Source organism: Chiloscyllium punctatum, chromosome 1, assembly GCF_047496795.1.
Source record: "Chiloscyllium punctatum isolate Juve2018m chromosome 1, sChiPun1.3, whole genome shotgun sequence".
Lineage (NCBI taxonomy): Eukaryota > Metazoa > Chordata > Chondrichthyes > Orectolobiformes > Hemiscylliidae > Chiloscyllium > Chiloscyllium punctatum.
In genome coordinates, this window is record NC_092739.1 from 50,083,176 (window position 1) to 50,104,133 (window position 20,958).

Here is a 20,958-nt window from a genome sequence, read left to right on the forward strand (position 1 = left end):
TATGGTCAAAGCGCTGACAAATGGGACTAGATTAGGTTAGGATATCTGGTTGGCATGGACGAGTTGGACTGAAGGGTCTGTTTCTGTGCTATATGTCTGTATGACTCTATGTGTCAGTGCGGTCTCAGTGAGCCGAAGGACCTATTTCTCTGCTCTACTGGTCTTTGTTCGAACTTGACTAGACTTACCCACGTTTTACCTCTTTCTCTTTTTGAATAAGGGGGTCACATCGTCAGTTTTCCAATCCTCTGGTACTTCTCCAGAATCCAAAAATGTTTTGGAAAATTATAACCAATGCACCCACACTCTCTGTAGTTACCCCTTTTAGGCTCCTTGGATGCAAGCCATCAGGGTCAAGGGACAAATCTTCAGTGTCACTGTCTAATATTACTTCTCTAATGATGATGGTGGTACTTAATTCTTCCCCTGTACTCTTTAGTATTAATTGATATTCAAAGTATCTTCCACTGTACAGACTGATGCAAAATAACTGCTTAACTCCTCTGTCATTTCCTTTTTCCCCAAAATTGTCTCCCCAGATTCATTTTCTAAGGGGTCTATATCCACTTTGACCTCTCTCTTCCTTTTGATATATTTAAAGGAGCTGTTATTGTCACCTTTTATACTCCTCACTCGTTTGGCCTCACAGCTTATTTTATCTGTATTTCTTATCTTTTTAGTCCTCCTTTGCTGGTTTCTGAATTTATCCCAGTCTTTGCAGCTATCTCTGATTTTTGCCTCCTTATATTCTTTTTCTTTCTCCTTGACTTCCTCAGTTAGCCATGGTTGAATTATCCCTCTCATATAATCCTCTCTCTTTACTGGAATATATTTTTGTTCAGTCATGAATTACCTCCTTAAATGTCTGCCACTGCTTGCTTACTATCCTTCCTCTTCATCTGTGCCCAGACCATTTTAGCTAACTATCACTTAATTGTGTTTCCCTTCATTTAAGATAAACGGTTGTTCATAACCCAAGTGTTTCACACTCAAACTAAATATTAAAATCTATCAGTTTATGATCACTACTTCTGAGGGACCTTTTACTTCCTTCCTACCCAAATGCTAAGCCAGTTCTAACTCGCTGCAGGAGGCAACTCTGATCAGTTGGTGAGGAACTGAGTGGAAAAAGCTAGGAAATAATTCTGTTTAAAATTAATGCAATCTAACCTTTGTTCTGATTCCCAATTTCAGACCAACAGTCAACAATTGTTTATAATGGCTTATATAGAGTCACAGAGTCATACTCCATGGAAACAGACCCTTCAGTGTAACCACTCCATGCTGAACATAATCCCAAACTAAACTAGTCCCATCTGCCTGCTCCTGGCCACAGGCCTTCAAAGCTTTCCTCTTCATGTACTTATCCAAATGTCTTTTAAATGTTGCAATTGTACCCACATCCACCACTTGCTCAGAAAGTTCATTCCACATGTGAACTACCATCTGTACAAAAAATTTGCTCCTCAAGTCTTTTTGAAATCTCTTTCCTCTCACCTTAAGATATGCCCCCTAGTCTTGAAATCCCCTATCTAGGGAAAAGACAACTACCATTATCTCTATCTATACCTCTCATTATATGTAGTGGCTGTTGGCACAAATTTAATGTCCCAGAGTGCTACAGGAGTTACTTAGATGGAAACATCTCAGGTAGACTACTTTGGAACAGTTGGGAAACCAATTTACTGTAGTGTTGACAAAGTAAATTCAACATTGGTGTGAAGCAAACTAGCTTCCCATCAACATTAGTGCTTTTTTTATTCGTTCTTAGACATTGTTGGCTGGCCAGCATTTATTGCCTGTCCCTGGTTGCCCTTGAGAAGGTAGTAGGAAATCGCCTTCTTGAATTGCTGCAGGTCACATGTTGTAGGTTGACCCTCAATGTCATTAGGGTCCAACGAGAATTCTAGGATTTTGACCGAGTGACAGTGCAGAGATATTTGCAAGTCAGAATCCTGAGTGGCTTGGAGGGGAACTTGCATGTGGTGGTGTTCCCAAATGTCTGCTGTGCTTGTCTTTCTGGATGGAAGCATCATGGGTTTGGAAGCTGCTGTCTCAGGATCTTCAGTGAATTTCTGTATTACATCTTGTAGATAGTACACACTGCTTGTGGAGACAGCGGATGCTTGCGAACGTCATAGAATCAGCATCATACAGCACAGTCCAACTGGTCCACACCAACCATGTTCCCAAACTAACCGAGTCTCACTTGCCTGTGTTTGACCCATATCCTCCAAACCTTTCCTACTCATGTACTTATCCAAATGTCTTTTTAAACGTTGTGACCTTACCTGCATTCATCTCTGGCAGCTCATTCCACATACAAAGCACACTGTATAATAACACTGCCCCTCATATCCTTTTTAAACCTTTCTCCTCTCACCGTAAAGATATGACTCCTAGTTTTGAACTCTGCCACCCTAGGGGGAAAAAACAACCCTTGCTATTCACCTTATCTATATACCTCATGATTTTATACACTTCTCTAAGGTCACCTGTCAACTTCCACAGTCTGGTGAAAAATTCCCAGCTTACCCAGCCTATTTTACACGTCAATCCCTTCATTTCTAGCAACATCCCAGTAAATCTTTTCCAAATCCTCTCTGACTTCCTACAGTAAGGCACCCAGAACTGCACAGAAGAGTCACCAATGTCCTGTACAATCTCAACACAACGTTCCAACTCTTGAACTCAAAGATCTGAGCAATGAAGACACGTGTGCTAAGCACTTCTTAACCACATTGTCTACCTGTGATATGTCGTGCCAATTAAGTAGGTTGCTTTGTCAAGGATGATGTAGAGCTTTGAGTGTTGTTGGATCTGTACCCATCCAGGCAAGTGGGGAGTTTTCTGTAATGTTCCTGCCTTTTGCTTTGTAGGTGGTGGAAAGTCTTTGGGGAGTTAGGTGGTGAGTTACTTGAGGCAGAATTCCTAGTCTCTGACCTGCTCTTGTAGCCATTTATGTTTATGTCGTGAGTCCAGATGAGCTTCTCATCAACGATAAACCCCAGGATGTTGATAGTGGGGGATTCAGTGACAGTAACACCATTGAACGCCTCATACTAGATATGGTCATGTCTCACATTTGAGTGGTGTGAATGTTACTTGCCATCTATCAGCCCATTTGAACATGTGACTGATTCAGTATCTGAGGAGTCGCAAATGATGCTGAACGTTGTACAATCATTGGGAAACATCTTTACTCTGATCCGATGATGGAGGGAAGGTCATTGATGAAGCAGATGAAGATGGTCTAGGACACTACCCTGAGAAATTCTTGCAAAGATGTTGTGGAACTGAGATGACTGATCTCCAAGGACCGCAATCATCTTCCTAAGTGCCAGTTAGGACTCCAACTAGCAGAAAGTTTGCCCCATGTTACTCAGTGATTCCAATCTTGCTAGGGCTTGTAGATGCCACACTCGGTTGAATGCAGCATGCTTGTCAAGGGCTATCATTCTCATCTCATCGCTGGAACTCCGCTCTTTTGTTCATGATTGAACCAAAGCTGCAACGAGATCAGGAGCTGAGTGGCCTTGGTGGAACCAAAACCCCCTCATTCTTCTAAACTCCAGTGAATAAAGACATAACCGATCTAGTCTCTTTTCAAACGTCAATCTTCTTATTAAAAGATTACGTATCGATCACACAAATAAAGAAGTTAGGTAAGAAAGCAGCTTCAAACATAATGATTAGGCTATGTCTGTTTGGCTTGTAACAAATCTGATATGAAACTGTGTTTCAGGTGGTGAATCTGCATCCCAGAAAGGAAAGACAGTGAATTGCTGTCCTCAACCCAAAATTATGTTTTTACAGGTATATATCTTTTTCGAATAAGAAGTCTGCTGCTTTATATTAAATGCATCAAGGATGTATTACACAAACCCTTCAAACAATAGACATCACAATTTTCTAAAGGCAAAATTAGAGTTCACAATACCTCCTGTCTCTTCAACCCTAAAATCAGTAAATATTTTCATTTCTTACCCAAGGTAAAACACCGACAAGCTGACAATAGCCAATGCTCCCTCAATTTTTGTAGAGCTTGTAATAACTCGGGATAGCTACACATGAAAAAGAAAAGGTGTCATAAACAAAAGTTCAAATAATGAAAACAAATTTCAAATTTACACAATTCACTGCAATCATGTACTTGTATAACAAAGATTGAATTACTATTGTTAACAATTACCCTTTAAACTTAGCCATGAAGGTGGTCATATCATAAAAAAGCTGTTCAGAAGTCTTAAAATCATTATTAGAGTTCCAATAAAACATGATAAATGTTTAACTATGTGAAAAGATATATTTTGTTGCATAAGTTGACTGAAAACTCTAGGAGCAGCAAACACGATTAATATGCTGATATGTTGTTTGTCGTTTAAACATCTTTTTAATTGATAAAATAAGTGATAAACAAATAACGAATGAAAAAGAAAATTTTTAAAATACTGCATTTAAGCCAACAAACAATCCCTTGATCTGTGCTGCTTTTATGAGTTTGATGCAAGATATTCTTTACTGGTTCAAACCCAATAATCCGGTAAGCAGCTACTAGGTCCATATAAATTGGAGAGTGTCTTTACCTATACAATATGTAAACAAATAATAGCAAAAACCAGGAAGTAAATAAAACTTTATTTCTCTAAAGTAATTATTGGGATCTCACACGTAGTTGAAATATACATTGTCAGCTTAAGGTTCAGTGCAGAAGGGAATGTCAGGAGCAGCACCGAGGATACCTAAAAAGGAATGTGGCGACCTGATGAAGCTGCAACATAGAATTACTTGCATGCCAAACGGAATAAGCAGCAAGTAACAAGAGGGCTAAGTAACTACACAATTGATGGATCAGATCCAAGCTCTGCAGTCCTCCAACATCCAGTTGCGAATGGAGGACAATTAAATAAATGACTGGAGGTAGAGGCTCCACAAATATTCCCACTTTCAATGTTGCAGCAACCCAGTACATCAGTGCATAAGACAAGGGTTAAACGTTTGCAATAGTCTTCAGCCAGAAGTGCCAAATGGATGAACCATCTCAGCTTCCTCTGGAAGTTGTCAGGACTCGGCCAGTTCAATTCAGTCCAAGTGATACCAAGAAATCACTGGGTACTGCAAAGGCAATGGGTTCCAACAACATTCTGGTATTAGCTCTGAAGACAGGTACTTCAGAATTTGCTGCATTCCCTAGCCAAGCTGCCCAGAAGAACAAGAACAATGGCTCCAACCTAACAATGTGGAATACTGTTCAGATATTTCTTCTACACAGAAAACAGGGCAACTACAAACTGGTCATCTACTGTCCCATCAATCAACTCTCCATCATCACCAAAATGATAGAAGATTGCCATTAACTGTGTTTTCAAGTTACAATACCCTGTTCATTGATATTCCGTTTGGGTTCTGCCAGGGCCATTCAGCTCCTGACATCATTAGATGAATGACTACTCTTGACTTCCAAGGCACATTTGACTAAATGCAGCATCAGAGAGCTCTAGCAAAACTGGAGTCAATGGGAAACAGGGGGGACATGCAGCCTTGCACAAAGGGATATAGTTGTGGTTATTTGATGTTAATACTCTCAGCTCCAGGACATCTTTGCAGGAGTTCCTCTGTGTCCAAGGCCCATTCACCATCAGAAAAGTTAGCCATCACCCCCTCACATTTGTTCATAATTATCACTGTTTAAACCTCCACTATCAAAGTCCTGGCTATTGACCAGAAATTGAACTGGAATAACCATACTGTGTCTAACTCCCCAAAGCCTGTTCACCAACTATAACCTAGAGGGGAAAAAAAATGAAACAAAAAAAGTAAAACTTGCCATAAATGTGCTGGCTATATTGAAACATTGGTCTGAGGTTTATAAGACAAGTTGGACCAGCACAAGTCACTCGCAGATTTTAGTGATTTTCCTTATAAGACAGTGCAAGTCAGGAGTGTGATGGAATACTCCTAGTAATCTGGACGAATGCAGCACCAACAAGACAAGTGCAGAGATAGTAGAGTCTCACTACTCCTGGTAATCACAAAAGTTAAAGATTTAATTAAAGTACTCAAAGTTTTCCATTTTACATATCTTTTATCCTTCTAAATTCCATTAAGACCCAGAATCCTCAACTGCTCCTCACATGACAAGCCCTTTAGCCTCAGGATCATTCCTGTACACCAAATCTGTACCCTTCCAATGTCAACACATCATCCTTATATATTGGGCCCAAAACTATTCACAATATTCAAAATGCAGTCTGAAAGAACCCTATACAGCCTCATCAATGTAATTGTGCACTTGTATTCTAGTCCTATTGAAGTGAATACTAATGTTGCATTTGCCAAGGATGGATAGGCTGGAACTTTTTTCACTGGAACATAGGAGTTTGTGAGGTGACCTTTTAAGAAGTGTATAAAATCATGAGGTATATATAGATATAATATATAGGTTAATGGTATTTGTCTTTTCCTTAGGATGGGAGATTTCAAGACTAGGGGGCACATTTTTAAGATGTGAAGAGAGATTTAAAAAAGACAGAGGGGCAAATTTTTTAGGTGGTTCTCATGTGGAATGAACTGCCAGAGGAAGTGGTAGACATGGGCACAACTACAACATTTAAAAGATATTTGGATAAGTACATGAATAGAAAAGGTTGGAGGGATGTGAGCCAGGAGCAAGCAGGTGGATTTAGTTTAGTTTGGGATTATGTTCAGCAAGAACTGGTTGAACCAAAGGGTCTGTTTTCCATAGGAGCTGTATACTCTATAACTCTCTGCCAACTGGCTTTATTTTGTCAAACTTGCTGACTCAGCCCTATTTGTCCAAGTACTCCACGATGTCATCCTTAATAACAGACTCTAAAACCTTACCAATGATGGAGGTCAATCTTACTGGCATATATAGTTTCCTGTCTTCTGACTCCTTCCCTTCTTAAGCAGGGGTGTTACATTAGCCATTTGCCAGTCCTCTGGGCTCTTCCCTGACTCCAGATGATTCCTGAAACATCATCTCAACTATCTCTTTTAGAACTCTGGGGTGTAGTCCATTTGGTCTGGGAAATTTATCCAACTCAGACCTTTTAGCTTCCCAGCATCTTCACCTGAAGTTCTGCTATGCTACTGGTGTCCTCCACCTTGAAGACTAGTGCAGAATACCTATTCAGTTATTTCATTCCTGACTACTGCTAGGAAGCCAAATGTAACTTGTAACATGGGCGTTTTTTTTATTTGGGGTTTCTCAATTCTACCCGCACAGAATCTGCACCTTTCTGATCACTTTTTGCTCGATTTTATTTTGTTTCTTGCTAATAAGGCAATTCCGACTCCTAGAAAAGGCCCATCTGCCTTTTGACAGGACCTGTATTCTTAGATATTTAGTTTCCAGTCTTGATCCCCTTGCAGCCACCTCTCTGTGACACCTACAACAGTCCTGTGGTGACTGCTCCCTTTCTCATGGCTGTCCTCTTATCTGCTGTGCCTGTTAGATTCTTGAGCCTCTCCATACTCTCTGATCTATTACTTACTCTGGAAACTTTAGTAACATTTGTTGAGCCGGTCCCACCCTCTAGCTCTAACTTTTTCCATAATTTTCCATGTAACTGAATCCAACTCCTCCCCCCCACCCCCACAGCTTAGTAGTTTAAAATGCTAACCACAGCCCTAGTTATTCAAATCTTGCAGCTGAGAGACCTTCAGCCTCTGTACCAATCGCACACAAGATGTCCATTTGCCCAAAGTGTTCTTGTCATGCCAATGACATTTGGCCTATGAACTGGTCCTAATTGAAAATCAAAATAATACTGTCACCAGGCACAAGTCACTAACATCACCATTCCATCTCATCTCAAATATCTGCTACTGTTAAATAAAGCAACAGTGTAAAGAAGACAATGCATTCCAGCAACTTGTTTTTAAAGTTGCAGCAATTCCTTCCAGTTTTTGGTTAAAAGTAGTTCTCTTCCCATTGTGGTCCACAACCAAACATGAAGAAAAAAAAAAGTGGTCTTTACCTAATGAGTTCCCTGTTTTTAGCCCATGAAATGTTTTACAGGTACCAAGTGCGAGGACCTCAAACTAAATCAAGGAGAGCCTGTTAGAACACTAACAGAAACTCTTCATGTTAGAATTCCTTCAGTGTTCCAGGAGCAAATCCTGAGATCCTCAAGTGACTTGAAAACCTTCCAGATAGACATGAAAAAGTAAGTCAAACATAATATCACCTGGACCTCTCAGACAGAAGACCATATGTTACTGCAGTGACTGCACCACTCTAGCCTTGCAGGATGGGATATGGGAGAGGTTCTATCTACAAAACAACATCACTAACATTGAGACCCAGCAATTTTGCTCAGGTTCAGAGGAATCATAGAGATGTACTGTATGGAAACAGACCCTTCAGTCCAATTCATCAATGCCGAGCAGACATTCTAAATTAATCTTGTCCCATTTGCCAGCATTTAGTGCATATCCCTCTCAACCCCTTCCAATTTGTGTTCCCATCCAAATGCTTTTTAAACGTTCTAGTTATACCAATCTCCACAACTTCCTTTGGCAGCTCATTCCATACAGGCACCACTCTGCCTGAAAAAGTTGCTCCTCAGGTCCCTTTTATATCTTTCCACTCTCACCCTTAAACCTATGCCTTCTAGTTTTGAACTCCCCCAGCCTGGGAAAAACTCCTTATCTATTCATCCTATTCACACCCGTCATGATTTTATAAACCTCTGTAAGGTCACCCTTCAGCCTCTGACACTCCAGGGAAAATAGCCCCAGCCTATTCAGCTCAAAGCCTCCAACTCTGGCAACATCCTTATAAATCTTTTCTGAACCCTTTCAAAATTCACAAAACCTTTCCTATAACTGGGAGACCAGAACTGTATGCAGTATTCCAAAAGTGGCCTAACCAATGACCTGTACAGCCACAACATGACCTCCCAACTCCTATATTCTATACTCTGATTAATAAAGGAAAGCATACCAAATGCCTTCTTCACTACCTTTTCTACCTGCACTCCAAGGTCTCTTTGTTCAGCAACGCTCCCTTGGAACTTATCATTAAGTGTATAAGTCCTGCCCTGATTTGCCTTTCCAAAATAAAGCACCTGACATTTATCTAAATTAAACTCCAACTGCCACTTCTCGATCCATCTGATCAAGATCCCATTATACATTGGTAGTGCAGTGGACAGCCAAGAACAATTTTGGCAAAATCTGCAAACATATGAATCATACCTTCTATATTCACATCAAGATGAACTACATGCTGAAGCACCAACTAATTCAGCCTAGCATTAGTAGTTTGAGGTCCCTAACTAGATTGTTCGAAAAGGTTCTGCACTGACTAGTGAAATGTAAATATAGTAACCAGATCTCACTGGGTACGGCTTACAGCACCTAACCTATATCACAAGGTAGATATACTCAAGGGTTACTGTCAGGTTCCCTTGACAATCTGCGCAAAGGAAATCACCACCTTTTTAACGCTAGAGACACCATGTGGTTTGGTCTCCAAAATGTCCAGTTACCTTTCAAATATTTATCTAATTGCCTAAAGTACCTAAACAGTTTCCCAATGTACAGCAATATCACTGAATCTCACAGAAAACAAGTGGAAACCCTCTTCCAGAAAGAAGATAGTGGTCATTCTCATGAACAGAGTGTTTGTTAAGGCTAAAGTGACCTACCTGGATCACGCAGTGGGTCAAGGACAGTAATGCCCAAGGCTGCAAAGTTGCGAGCTGTGGCACAATTCCTATGTCCACAGTGAAATGTAAAATTGAGGTTTTTGGATATTATAGGGGTGCTACCACAACAATGTCTCAAACCCACTGCCCTGATGACAGACGTTCTACACATCAAAGCAAAAGTAGTTTGGAAATGCTTGTTTGCTTTCGAAAAGATCAAGGCCATTTTAATATAAGAGTCTATGATTACTGCTCTGAACTTAAAACAGGCATTTAAAGTAGATATCATTGCAAATGACATTCAGATAAGGGCTTTTCTCCTCCAAGAAGGCAAATTCAGGTAGGTCTCCAAACAAATGTAATTAAACATCAGAAATGGTACTTCATAATACAGAAGGAAACCTTTTATTTATTACTGGTCCTCAAACACTTTGTTATATATCTAAATTGAATAGAAAGAAACCACAGTATATACGGATCACAAGCCACTATAAAGGGAAGCATTCAAGAAAAAGGTTGCATGGTTATTCCGTTAGAGATTGTTCCTTCAATCATACCATTTAAAAACCATCCACACTACTGAGAAACGCAGATGCCCTGTCTAGAACTTAGAGACCCATATGGAGCTGACAAGAGAACACTGAACTAGGCTAGGGGTGTCTGTGCAACTGTGTATTCTTTTTCTCTTTTCATAATATCATAATCATAGCACTGAATTACTTACATATATTGAACTTTTTAGTTAGATATGTTGTTCTATTTTTATTTTGAAAAGGCACACAAGCAAGAGATGGCAAAGAATGCAATTCAGTGACTGTCTGGAAAATTCCTGTGTGCGATATAACAGCTTTGAAAGAGACCATGCGATGTTGCACCTGAAAGTGTCCAGGAATTTTGGAGAAACATTTCAAAGGAAGGGATACAATTAAAAAAAAAAGAGGACTCATCCATGCAAGTTACATCCCCAGACTGTAGACATAATATGAGCCAAAATAGAATGCAGCCTGGTCAAAAAGAAAGGACTAGGAGAAAGTGAGGACTGTGGATGATGGAGATCAGAGTCAAGAGTGTGTTGCTGGGAAAGCACAGCAGGTCAGCATTCGAGGAGCAGGAGAATCAACGTTTTAGGCATAAGCCCTTCATCAGGAATGAGGGTTGTGGGCTGGGGGTGAGAGATAAATGGGAGGGGGCTGGGGTTGGGGTGAAGGTAGCTAAGAAAGCAATAGGTGGATGAAGGTAAGGGAGAAATTGATAGGTCAGAGGGGGGAGTGATGGACAGGTCTGGGAGGGCGGTGCAGAGTTGGAAGCTTGGGACTGGGATAATGTGGTGGCGGTGGTGGGGGTGGATGAGGAGGCTGTTAAAATCAACATTTACCCCGTGCGGTTGCAGGATCCCAAGGTGGAATACGAAGCGTTCTTCCTCCAGGTGTCGGGTAGTAATATCTTGGCGGTGGAGGTGGCCCACGACCTGCATGTCCTTGACCAAATGGGAGGGGGAGTTGAAGTGTTCAGTGATGGGGCGTGGGTTTGGTGGATGTGGGTGTCCTGGAGATGTTCTCTGAAACGATCCGCAACAAGGCATCCTGTCTCCTCGACACAGAGGAGACCACACCGGGTGCAACGGATGCAGTAGATGTTGGTAGAAGTACAGCAAATGTCTTTCAGATGTGGAAGGATCTTTTGGGGCCTTGGATGGAGGTGAGGGGAGTGGTGTGGGCACAGGTTTTGCACTTCCTGCAGTGGCAGGGAAAGGTGCCAGGAGTGGGGTGTGGGCTGGTGAGGAGAGGTGGGGGGGGGGGGGGGGGGGGGAGGGGAACCTGACGAGGGAGTTGTGGAGGGAATGATCTCTCCAGAATGCTGATAGGGGTGAGGAGGGAAATATATCATTGGTGGTGGGGTCCATTTGGAGGTGACAGAAGTGGCGGAGGATGATACAATGTATGCGGAGTTTGGTGGGGTGGAAGGTGAGGATCAGGGAGATTCTGTCCTTGCTGTGTTGGGAGGGGTGGGGTTCAGGGCTGTGGTGCATGAATTAGAGGAGATGGACTGGAGGGCATCATCAACCATGTGGGAGGGGAAGTTGCAATTATGGAAGAATGCTGTGGAGACGGAAAATTGGGAATAAGGGATGGTGTTTTTACTGGAGACAGCGATGGAGAGGTCCAGGAAGGGGAGGGAGGTGTCCGAGATGGTTCAGGTGATTTTGAGGTCTAGGTGGAAGGTGTTGGCAAAGTTGATGAACTCTTCAACCTCCTTGTGGGAGCACAGGGCTGTGCCAATACAGTCATCGATGTAGTGGACAAACAGTTAGGGAGTGGTGCCAATGTAATTGCGGAAGATGTACTGTTCCACGTATCCGACAAACAGGCAGAGATAGCTCGATCCCATGCAGGTGCCTTTGGTTAAAAAAGTGGGCCCGGAGGTGGAAGAAACATTCAAGGTTGCAGCGTGTGTTGAACTCATTAATCATTGAGAGAGCGTAGAGGGATAAAGGTGAGGCCTTTTCTGAGGGCTAAACGTTCATCCTCAGTGAGGGGGAGGTCTGGGGGAATGGGGGATGGGAGCTAGGACTTGGAGTGAGGTGGGAGCAGAGATAGTTGCTTGAGTGAGGCGCACTGACCTTTACACCACTGAAGCCAGGTGCCAATGCACAGACACCACCTCCTACTGCCCCTTTGATCATGACCTCACCTCTCATCATGAAAGTATCATCTCTCAGACCATCTACAACCTCATCACCTCTGGGAATCTCCTACCCACATCCTCCAACCTCATTGTCCGTGAACCCAGCACTGGCCGATTCTACTTCCTACCAAAAATTCACAAACCTGACTGCCCCGGTCAACCCACTGTCTTAGCCTGTGCCTGTGCCTGTCCCACTGAACTCATTTCTTCCTACCTCGAGACGGTCCTGTACCACTTAGTCCAGGAACTCCCATCTACGTTCATGGCACTGCCCACGCCCTTCATGTCCTCCAAGGTTTTCATTTCCCTGGCCCCCAACACCTCATCTTCACCATGGACATCCAGTCCCTGTACACATCGATCCACCACAACAAAGGTCTCCAAGCCCTGCGTTTCTTCCCCAACCAGTACCCTTCCACCGACACCCTCATCTGCCTGGCTGAACTGGTCCTCACCCTCAACAACTTCTCCTTCCAATCCTCCCACTTCCTCCAAACCAAAAGGGGTAGCTGTGGACACCCGCATCGGACCAAGCTATGCCTGCCTCTTTGTCAGATACATGGAACAGTCCATCTTCCACAGTTACACCAGCCCCATCCCCTACCTGTTCCTCCGCAACGTCGACGACTGTATTGGCACAAACTCGTGCTCCCACTAGGAGGTTGAATCATCTCGGACACCTCCATCCCCTTCCTGGGGCTCTCCATCACCGTCTCTGGCAACCGACTAACCACAGACATCTATTGCAAGCCCACCAACTCCTGCAGCTACCAACACTACACTCCTCCTACACTACCTCCTGTAAAAACGCCATCCCTTATTCCTAATTCCTCCACTTCCACCGCATCTGTTCCCAGAATGACCAATTCCACCTCAAAGTCCCAGATGGCCTCCTTCTTCCATGATTGCAACTTCCCCTCCTACATGGTTGACAATGCCCTCAAGCACATCTCCTCCACCTCCCGCACCACTGCCCTTGAACCCCACCCCTTCCAACGCAACAAGGACAGAACCTCCCTGGTCCTCACCTTCCACCTCACCAAACTCCGCATATATCGTATCATCCTCCGCCACTTCTGTCACCTCCAAACAGACCCCACCACCAAGGTATATTTCCCTCCCTAACTCCATCTGCGTTCCGAAGAGACCATTCCCTCCACAACTCCCTCGTCAGGTCCACACTCCCCACCAGCCCACACCCCACTCCTGGCACCTTTCCCTGTCACCACAACAAGTGCAAAACCTGGACCCGCACCACTCCCCTCACCTCCATCCAAGGCCCCAAGGGATCCTTCCACATCCGTCAGAATTTACCTGTATCTGTACCAATGTCATCTACTGCATCCATTGCACCCAGTGTGGTCTCCTCTACATCAGGGAGACAGGACGCCTTCTTGCGGATCGTCGCAGAGAACATCTCTGGGACATCCACAACCAGCAACCCCACCGCCAAGTTTCCTCATTTCCCTTTCCCCTCCCCCCCCCCCGCCCCTCCCCCCACCCCCACATTAACCCAGTCCCAAACCTCCAAATTGCCACTGCCCTACAGACCTGTCCATCTCTCCCCCCTCTGACCTATCACCTTTTCCCTCATCTTCATCCACCTATCGCTTTCTCAGCTACATCCCCCCCAAACCACAACCCCACCCCTGCTCAGCCTCAGCCACAGCCCTCAAACCTCATTCCTGATCAAGGGCTTATGCCCGAAACGTCAATTCTCCTGCTCCTCGGATGCTGCCTAACCTGCTGTGCTTTCCAAGCAATAACAAAAGACATGACTGTGTTCTCCCCTACCAGAAATACAAAAGAAACTGCAAATCAACTGCAGTTCTGATTTTGTATGCTAGTGCTGGTGTTCTAGTGTTATTGGGATGGATGAAAGACATGTACTAGATACCCCTGCACTAGCAGATGAAAAGGAAAAACTCAAAGTCTCTCTTGGTCTCCGACTTCTGAAAGCAATTTTCCAATCAAAAAAGGAGGAAACTGGACAACTACTTTTGGGTAATCCGCAGAATGCAGAATCTTCAAACTAGCTGCCAGAGTCAACAGTCCTGAAATCACTCAACTTAATGGATGCAACATTCCACATTCTACACTGCATAGACAAACCAAAGATGAATTTCTATACTTTTTTAACTGTTATCTTTTCACTCAATTCTTATTTCTAACCTCTGCGCATGTATATGTGCTGCGTTTTACTTTTCCTCATAGTTTCGTAACAAATAAACACATTTTTAAACTCAAAAAGATATGGCTAAATTGGCTCTTTTAAAGCATTAATATTTTTGAACTTGGAAAGGTATCCGCAAGGGAAGGGATCCTTTTCTCTGAGTTAATCTTGTTATGACCAATTAGGTAAGTTCATGTTACGTTGCCTCTACCTATTTCACTGATGTTGCACAGCATGCGGGTGGACACAGGGAGCTCCACTCTAGCTTTCAGAGGGAGCAAATGCATCTCTACCAGCTCCCTAGAATTGTTGTAATTACACAGAACTGTAATTATCTTTATTGCTATCACGCAATCAACCTTCTTATTATCCAAGAAGAGCTCCGCTGCCTGATAGTGTTGTATCCTCTACCACTAGTTAGGCTTGAGGCAAAGGAAAGACAAAGGAAGATTGCTGGCAGTGAACAACTTTTACCAAGTACCACATATTGGCATTGAAAAAATACCAGAACTCATGCAGTTTGGTGGTTTCATTTATAATTTTATGCCACAAGGGAGCAGGTTGAATGAGGAGAAGCCAAAGGGAGACCAAGGAGGGAGCCAAGGGTAAGGAGGGGACAGAGGGGGAAGTTCGGGATGACTGAGGGCAGGCAGGGAATATAGAAGGAAACTGATGGCAGACAGGTGGGCAGTTGGGGGACTGAGGGGGAACCTGATTGGAAAGCCAAGGGCAGGTAAGAGGGAAACTGAGGGATCAACCAGTTTTAGACACAATAGCCCAACGTCTGAGCACCCTTTCACTGCTGAGAGTATCCATTTGATGAAACTTTTCCAGGCCCCTGATTGCTGAAATCTATAATTCCTGACTCTCTATCCTACTCCAGTTAGACAGAATTCTCCTGGTGAGAGATGTCATCATGTAAGGGCCTTCGGGAGCAGGCAATTTCAATTGATCAAACAAAGGCAAGACTTCAGGGAGCTTGCAGCAATTCCAGGATTGAGATTGCTAGTTGATACTAATTATTTGCTTAACAGAAGTTGCTGTCATATTCTGTACCTACCAGTGACTGGACTGAGAGTACTTCAATTAATTTTACTCCTTCCACTAAGGGTACATTCCCACCAGTAGTCTGAGTTAGATGCAAAATTGGGCTCAAAGTTGAAAGGCCAGAATGCATGTTCCTTCAGAAATCAGAGGAAATGTAAAGTCAGGAATGAGAAAAGTAGAGAGTTGAAAAGCTATCCTGGCAATTTATTTTGATAATGTAACTTAAACATATCTCTATTTTATTTCCAGAACATTTATACTTTTCAAGAGATTAAATGATATTGAACATCAGACCAACACAAGTCCAGATTTAGGCCTATCCTCCTGTTACATTCACATACTTGAGAAACAATCCAAAGTGAACTCCCATAAAGCTTAACTGCAGTTCAGGCTCAGTGAAATCCATTAAGACTGCTATCATTGTAATTCCACATGATACATTAATGAAACTGGAAGCCACAGGAACACATTGATACATAATGGATGTGGTTGTTGGTTTGCTTGCCAAGCTGGCGCGTGGTCATACAGATATTACATCACCACGCTAGGTAACATCATCAGCGCAGCTTCCGTGAAGTGTTGTTGTTCTATTCCAATTGATAATTATATGCCCTGCTCAGTTAAGATGGGTGTTGTCATTTCCGGTTTCTCTCTGCAACGGTTTGTAATATGGGGTCTATTTCTACATGCTTGTTGCTGGCATTCTGTTACTGGCTGTGCTGTTTTGTTGCTAGTTGGTGTTCGTGTTTCTGGATTGCTAGTTTTCTGCCAGTCTATCCAATGGCAGTTTCATGGCAGTTGATGCACGGGATCTTGAATATTATGTTGGTCCTGCATGTTGTGGATACAGGGTCTTTCGTCCTTGTAAGTAGTTGGCATAGTGTGGCTACCATTATTCCTAGTGGTCATAGGAGTCTGGTTGTCATTTCTGCTATGTTCTTGATCCGAGGTAGGGTGACCAGTGAATTGGTGTGTACAGTGTCCTCTCGACCTTGTCTGTCCGATGGACACTGGCGGATGAAGCTGCTAGGGTACTTGTTGTTTCTGAAGACCTTATGTAGGTGTTCTTCCTCAGTGCGCCCCACAGCCACACTACACCAATTACTTACAAGGACAAAAGACCCCATACTCACAACATGCAGAACCAACATAACAAAGATCCTGTGTAACAACTGCCATAAACACTACTTTGGACAGACCTGCAGAAAACTAGCAATCCAGATTTACAAACATCAACTAGCAACAAAAGGGCACAATCAACTCTCCCTCATCTTAATACATGCTGACAAGGAGGGCCACCAATTTGACTGGAACAATGTAACCATCCTAGGACAAGCTAACAAGAGACATGTATGGGAATTCCTAGAGACGTGGCTTTCAACCCAGAATGCCATCACAAGCATGTAGAAATAAACGCCACATACAAACCACTGCAGAGGAAAACCAGAAATGACAATACCCACCTTAACAGACCAGATCATATAAATAGCTAGTGGAATAGAACAAATATTTCATGGAAATTGCACTGATGATGCATGATGCTTAGCATGGTGACAAAACATCTGCATGGCAATCCACCAATTCAGCAAGCAAACCAACAACCGCATCCACAACCCGACTACAAATCTTCACAAAACCCTGAAACAAAATTTGATATTGAGATGCATTCCACAATTCCAAAACCTGGTGAAGGCCGTTTAGTGATCCATTATCATCCTGTTGATTTAGAGGTGTTTTGTGCAGTCCTTGCATGGGATTTTGTACACTACATTGGTTTACATAGGACAAACAGGAAGACAGCTAACGATCCGCATCCATGAACACCAACTAGCCATGAAACGACATGACCAGCTATCCTTAGTAGCCACACACTCAGATGACAAGCAACACGAGTTCGACTGGGATAATACTACTATTATAGGACAGGCCAAACAGAGAACAGCCAGGGAATTCCTAGAGGCATGGCACTCATCCACAGATTCAAATCAATAAGCACATCGATCTGGACCCAATATACCAACCACTGCAGCGGACAGCTGGAACTGACAACTGGAAGCGGCAGATACAAACCACTATAAATGCCGGAGGAAACATCACAGAAGCATTTCACAGGAGGTTCCCAAACACTGAGGATGTCACCTAGACAGGGAATGAAACGTCTGCAAAACATATTCTCAGCTCGGCGAATAGTTTATGAAGCCTACATGCTTTTGATGATGAGGATGGTTAGGATAGATGATGATGGTGTGGTTAAGAGATGGTAGGTAATGATAAAACGTTGGGAGTCAACCTAGCAATTCAGGGTGACTACCAATGGTTTTAACCAAACCAGGTAATGAAAGAGAAAGATGAGGATCTCTCCAAGCTAAGACGTGCAGGAACACCTGTTCCCTTTTTGATTCTGACAGCAGGACTAGCAAGGTTTTTGGCAGATGTCAAATTTGGACTGTAAAGAGTCCAGCATGACCATACAAAGCAGAGATAAATGACACTTTGGTATGTCTCATGTTCAATTCAGTGCATAGAAGACATGGACTATCATCCAGATATCCTAGGCACAGAACAGAAGGACGTCCACTAGCCCTGTACAAGTTCATGAATAAATTTAAGAGGTGGATATTTCATAATAAGTGGAAGCAACAGCAAGGAAAATATACAGGTGTGCAGTGACCTACAACTGATCTACACTGGAGAAGGAATCAGACTTGTGGTAAGGAAGGGTCTCCAAAGCCCTCAAGAATTGGTGAAGTACATAGGATTAGAATATTAGAACTTTATGGTTGGTGGGTTCACACAACCGTAGGTTTTAGATACAAAGGCAAATATCAAACATATGATCAATGAGAAAATGGGGACTTGAAACTGCAGCTGATGGAAGGTATTACATAGGACATGCACTTACGATATTGTACTCAACCTACAGATATTTCATTGCACATAGCAAAGCAGTTGCTACTCAAGCTCTGCATCTCTCACTGGTAGAAAGATCAGTATCAATGAGGTCATGTGGTGCTTAGGAAAACATGGTGGCAATAGGCTCTGAATATTATGTACATACTGCTCACCATGCAGACATCAACTGTAAGAAGCACCTAATATCTAATCATGTAGCAAAGACTAAAACATGCAATTGGGCAGCACGGTGGCACAGTGGTTAGCACTGCTGCCTCACAACGCCAGAGACCCGGGTTCAATTCCTGCTTTGGGCAACTGTCTGTGTGGAGTTTGCACATTCTCCCGGGTGCTCCGGTTTCTTTCCACAGTCCAAAGATGTGCAGGTTAGGTGAATTGGCCATGCTAAATTGCCCATAGTGTTAGGTGAAGAGGTAAATGCAAGGGAATGGGTTTGGGTGGGTTGCCTTCGGAGGGTCGGTGTGGACTTGTTGGGCCAAAGGGCCTATTTCCACACTGTAAGTAAGTAATCTAATCTAATCTAAAATCATTGTCCTCATTGGTAGACAGGCCGGACATTTGGCACTTGGAATGAAAGTTCAGAACCAAACCAAGTTCAACTAGTACAGCCATCTGATCCCTGAACCACCTGCATCCAAATGTCAGCTGAATTTGAAAATGGTTCAAAATTTAATTTTAGGATTTCAGGTGGTTCAATGGTTGCAGTTTAATTACAACTGGCAACTGTGAAGGGACAGGTTACTTACTAGAGATGGTGCTACACTATGGCAAAGTTGGATTTAGTGGAATCAACTACATAATCCCCACTGGAGCGGCACGGTGGCTAGCACTGCTGCCTCACAGCGCTAGGGACCAGGTTCGATTCCAGCCTTGGGCAGACTGTCTGTGTGGAGTTTGCACATTCTCTCTATGTCTGCGTGGGTTTCCTCCCACAGTCCAAAGATGTGCAGATCAGGTAAACTGGCCATGCTAAATTTCCCATAGCATTAGGCGCAGTAGTCAGAGGAAGTGGGTCTGGGTGGGTTACTCTTCGGAGGGCCGGTGTGGACTTGTTGGGCCGAATGGCCTGTTTCCACACTGTAGGGAATCTAATCATGCAAAAATCAAAAATGTTTTGCAGAAAAATTAAGTAAAATTAACTAGACTTTTATGTAAGTAATTCAACCTTTTCAAGGCACTTAGAATTGCAATAGATCTCGGCTTTCCCAGAAATGCACACATCCTAAGAAGAAATAATAGAATGAAAAGTATAATCTAAATCTTCAATTTCTATTGCAGCTCAAACTTAGAACTTTAAAATGGACCACAGCTTGCTATATTGAACCATAAAATGTTTCAACTTAGATGTTTCAAATGAACTCAAAGTAGAGTATCCAGATCTTATGCCTTTTTTAAGTTATAATTACTCATAACAGTGTGATCAAGATATTTCAATATCAATTGCATTTATCTAGTAGCTTTAAGTTCTAAAAATCTTTTCATGAGCATCATTAACCAGAAGTTGACATCAAGCCAAAGGAAGATATATTTTGATGGATGACTAAAATGAGTATCCTTGAAGAAAAAACTAAAGGAACAAAGATATGGAGAGGGAATTTCACAATTTACAGCCTGGACTTCCAACGATGGGATGAAGGAAACAAAGGGGGTAAGAGGCTAGAATTGAAGAGCATAATGTATTTAGAAGGTAGCAATGCTGAAAGATGTTCCAGAGATAGGACTATGAAGCCATGGCAGAATTTGAACGTCAGGATGGGAACTATAAACTTGATTTGTTTAGTAAACCTGCAATGAATGTATGCCAGTGTGCATAAGGGGTTTAAGTAAAAGGAACTGGATGAAAATGATGACACTGGAAACTGAGTTTTGGAATGTTGGTGAATAGTGGAACAACCAGGAAGGACAACATTGAATAGTGAAGTTTGAGATAACATCCATTGGATTAAAGATTTCAGCAGCAGATGGACTGAGGGCAAGGGCACAGTTGGGCAATGTTGCAGAGGTGGTCTTTGTGATGGAAACAGTAATTTCAAGTCATTGTAACAGTATTCCCTCTTTGGTCATCCAACCATCATGACATTTCTGCTAAATCAATTTTCTACTCTGTTAAAATTGCCACATGACATCAAATTTGAACACACATGGCACATATATGTTATAGTCAGATTTGGTGTGAACACATTAAATATTATGCAAAATACTAAAATAACCCACTTCAAAAACAACCTATGTGAAAAATTAACTCGATAAATTGACATAAACTATGTTTATATACATAAAATATTGTGTAAAAATTATTTGTGTCAAATGTTGATAACTATGTTCTCTTCCTGATTAGATTTTTTTCCCACCTCATTATCTTATCATTTCTAGCTCTGAATAATCCCACTTTAAATTTCTCTCATCTCTATCTATTTTCTGTTTTTCTTATCCTCTGTGATTCATCTCCTACATCCACAATCA

General features: G+C 42.6%; 1 protein-coding gene across 3 annotated transcripts in view; it reads right to left on the reverse strand.

Moving 5' to 3' along the window:
* The window catches only part of tapt1b (transmembrane anterior posterior transformation 1b), a 115,890-nt gene that overhangs the window by 11,843 nt on the left and 83,089 nt on the right, over positions 1 to 20,958 (reverse strand). For all 3 annotated transcript variants that reach the window (XM_072557815.1, XM_072557632.1, XM_072557726.1), the window contains exon 12: positions 3,988 to 4,064. In XM_072557815.1, coding sequence (XP_072413916.1) covers positions 3,988 to 4,064 — 77 coding nt within the window. The remainder of the gene's footprint in view (positions 1 to 3,987; positions 4,065 to 20,958) is intronic.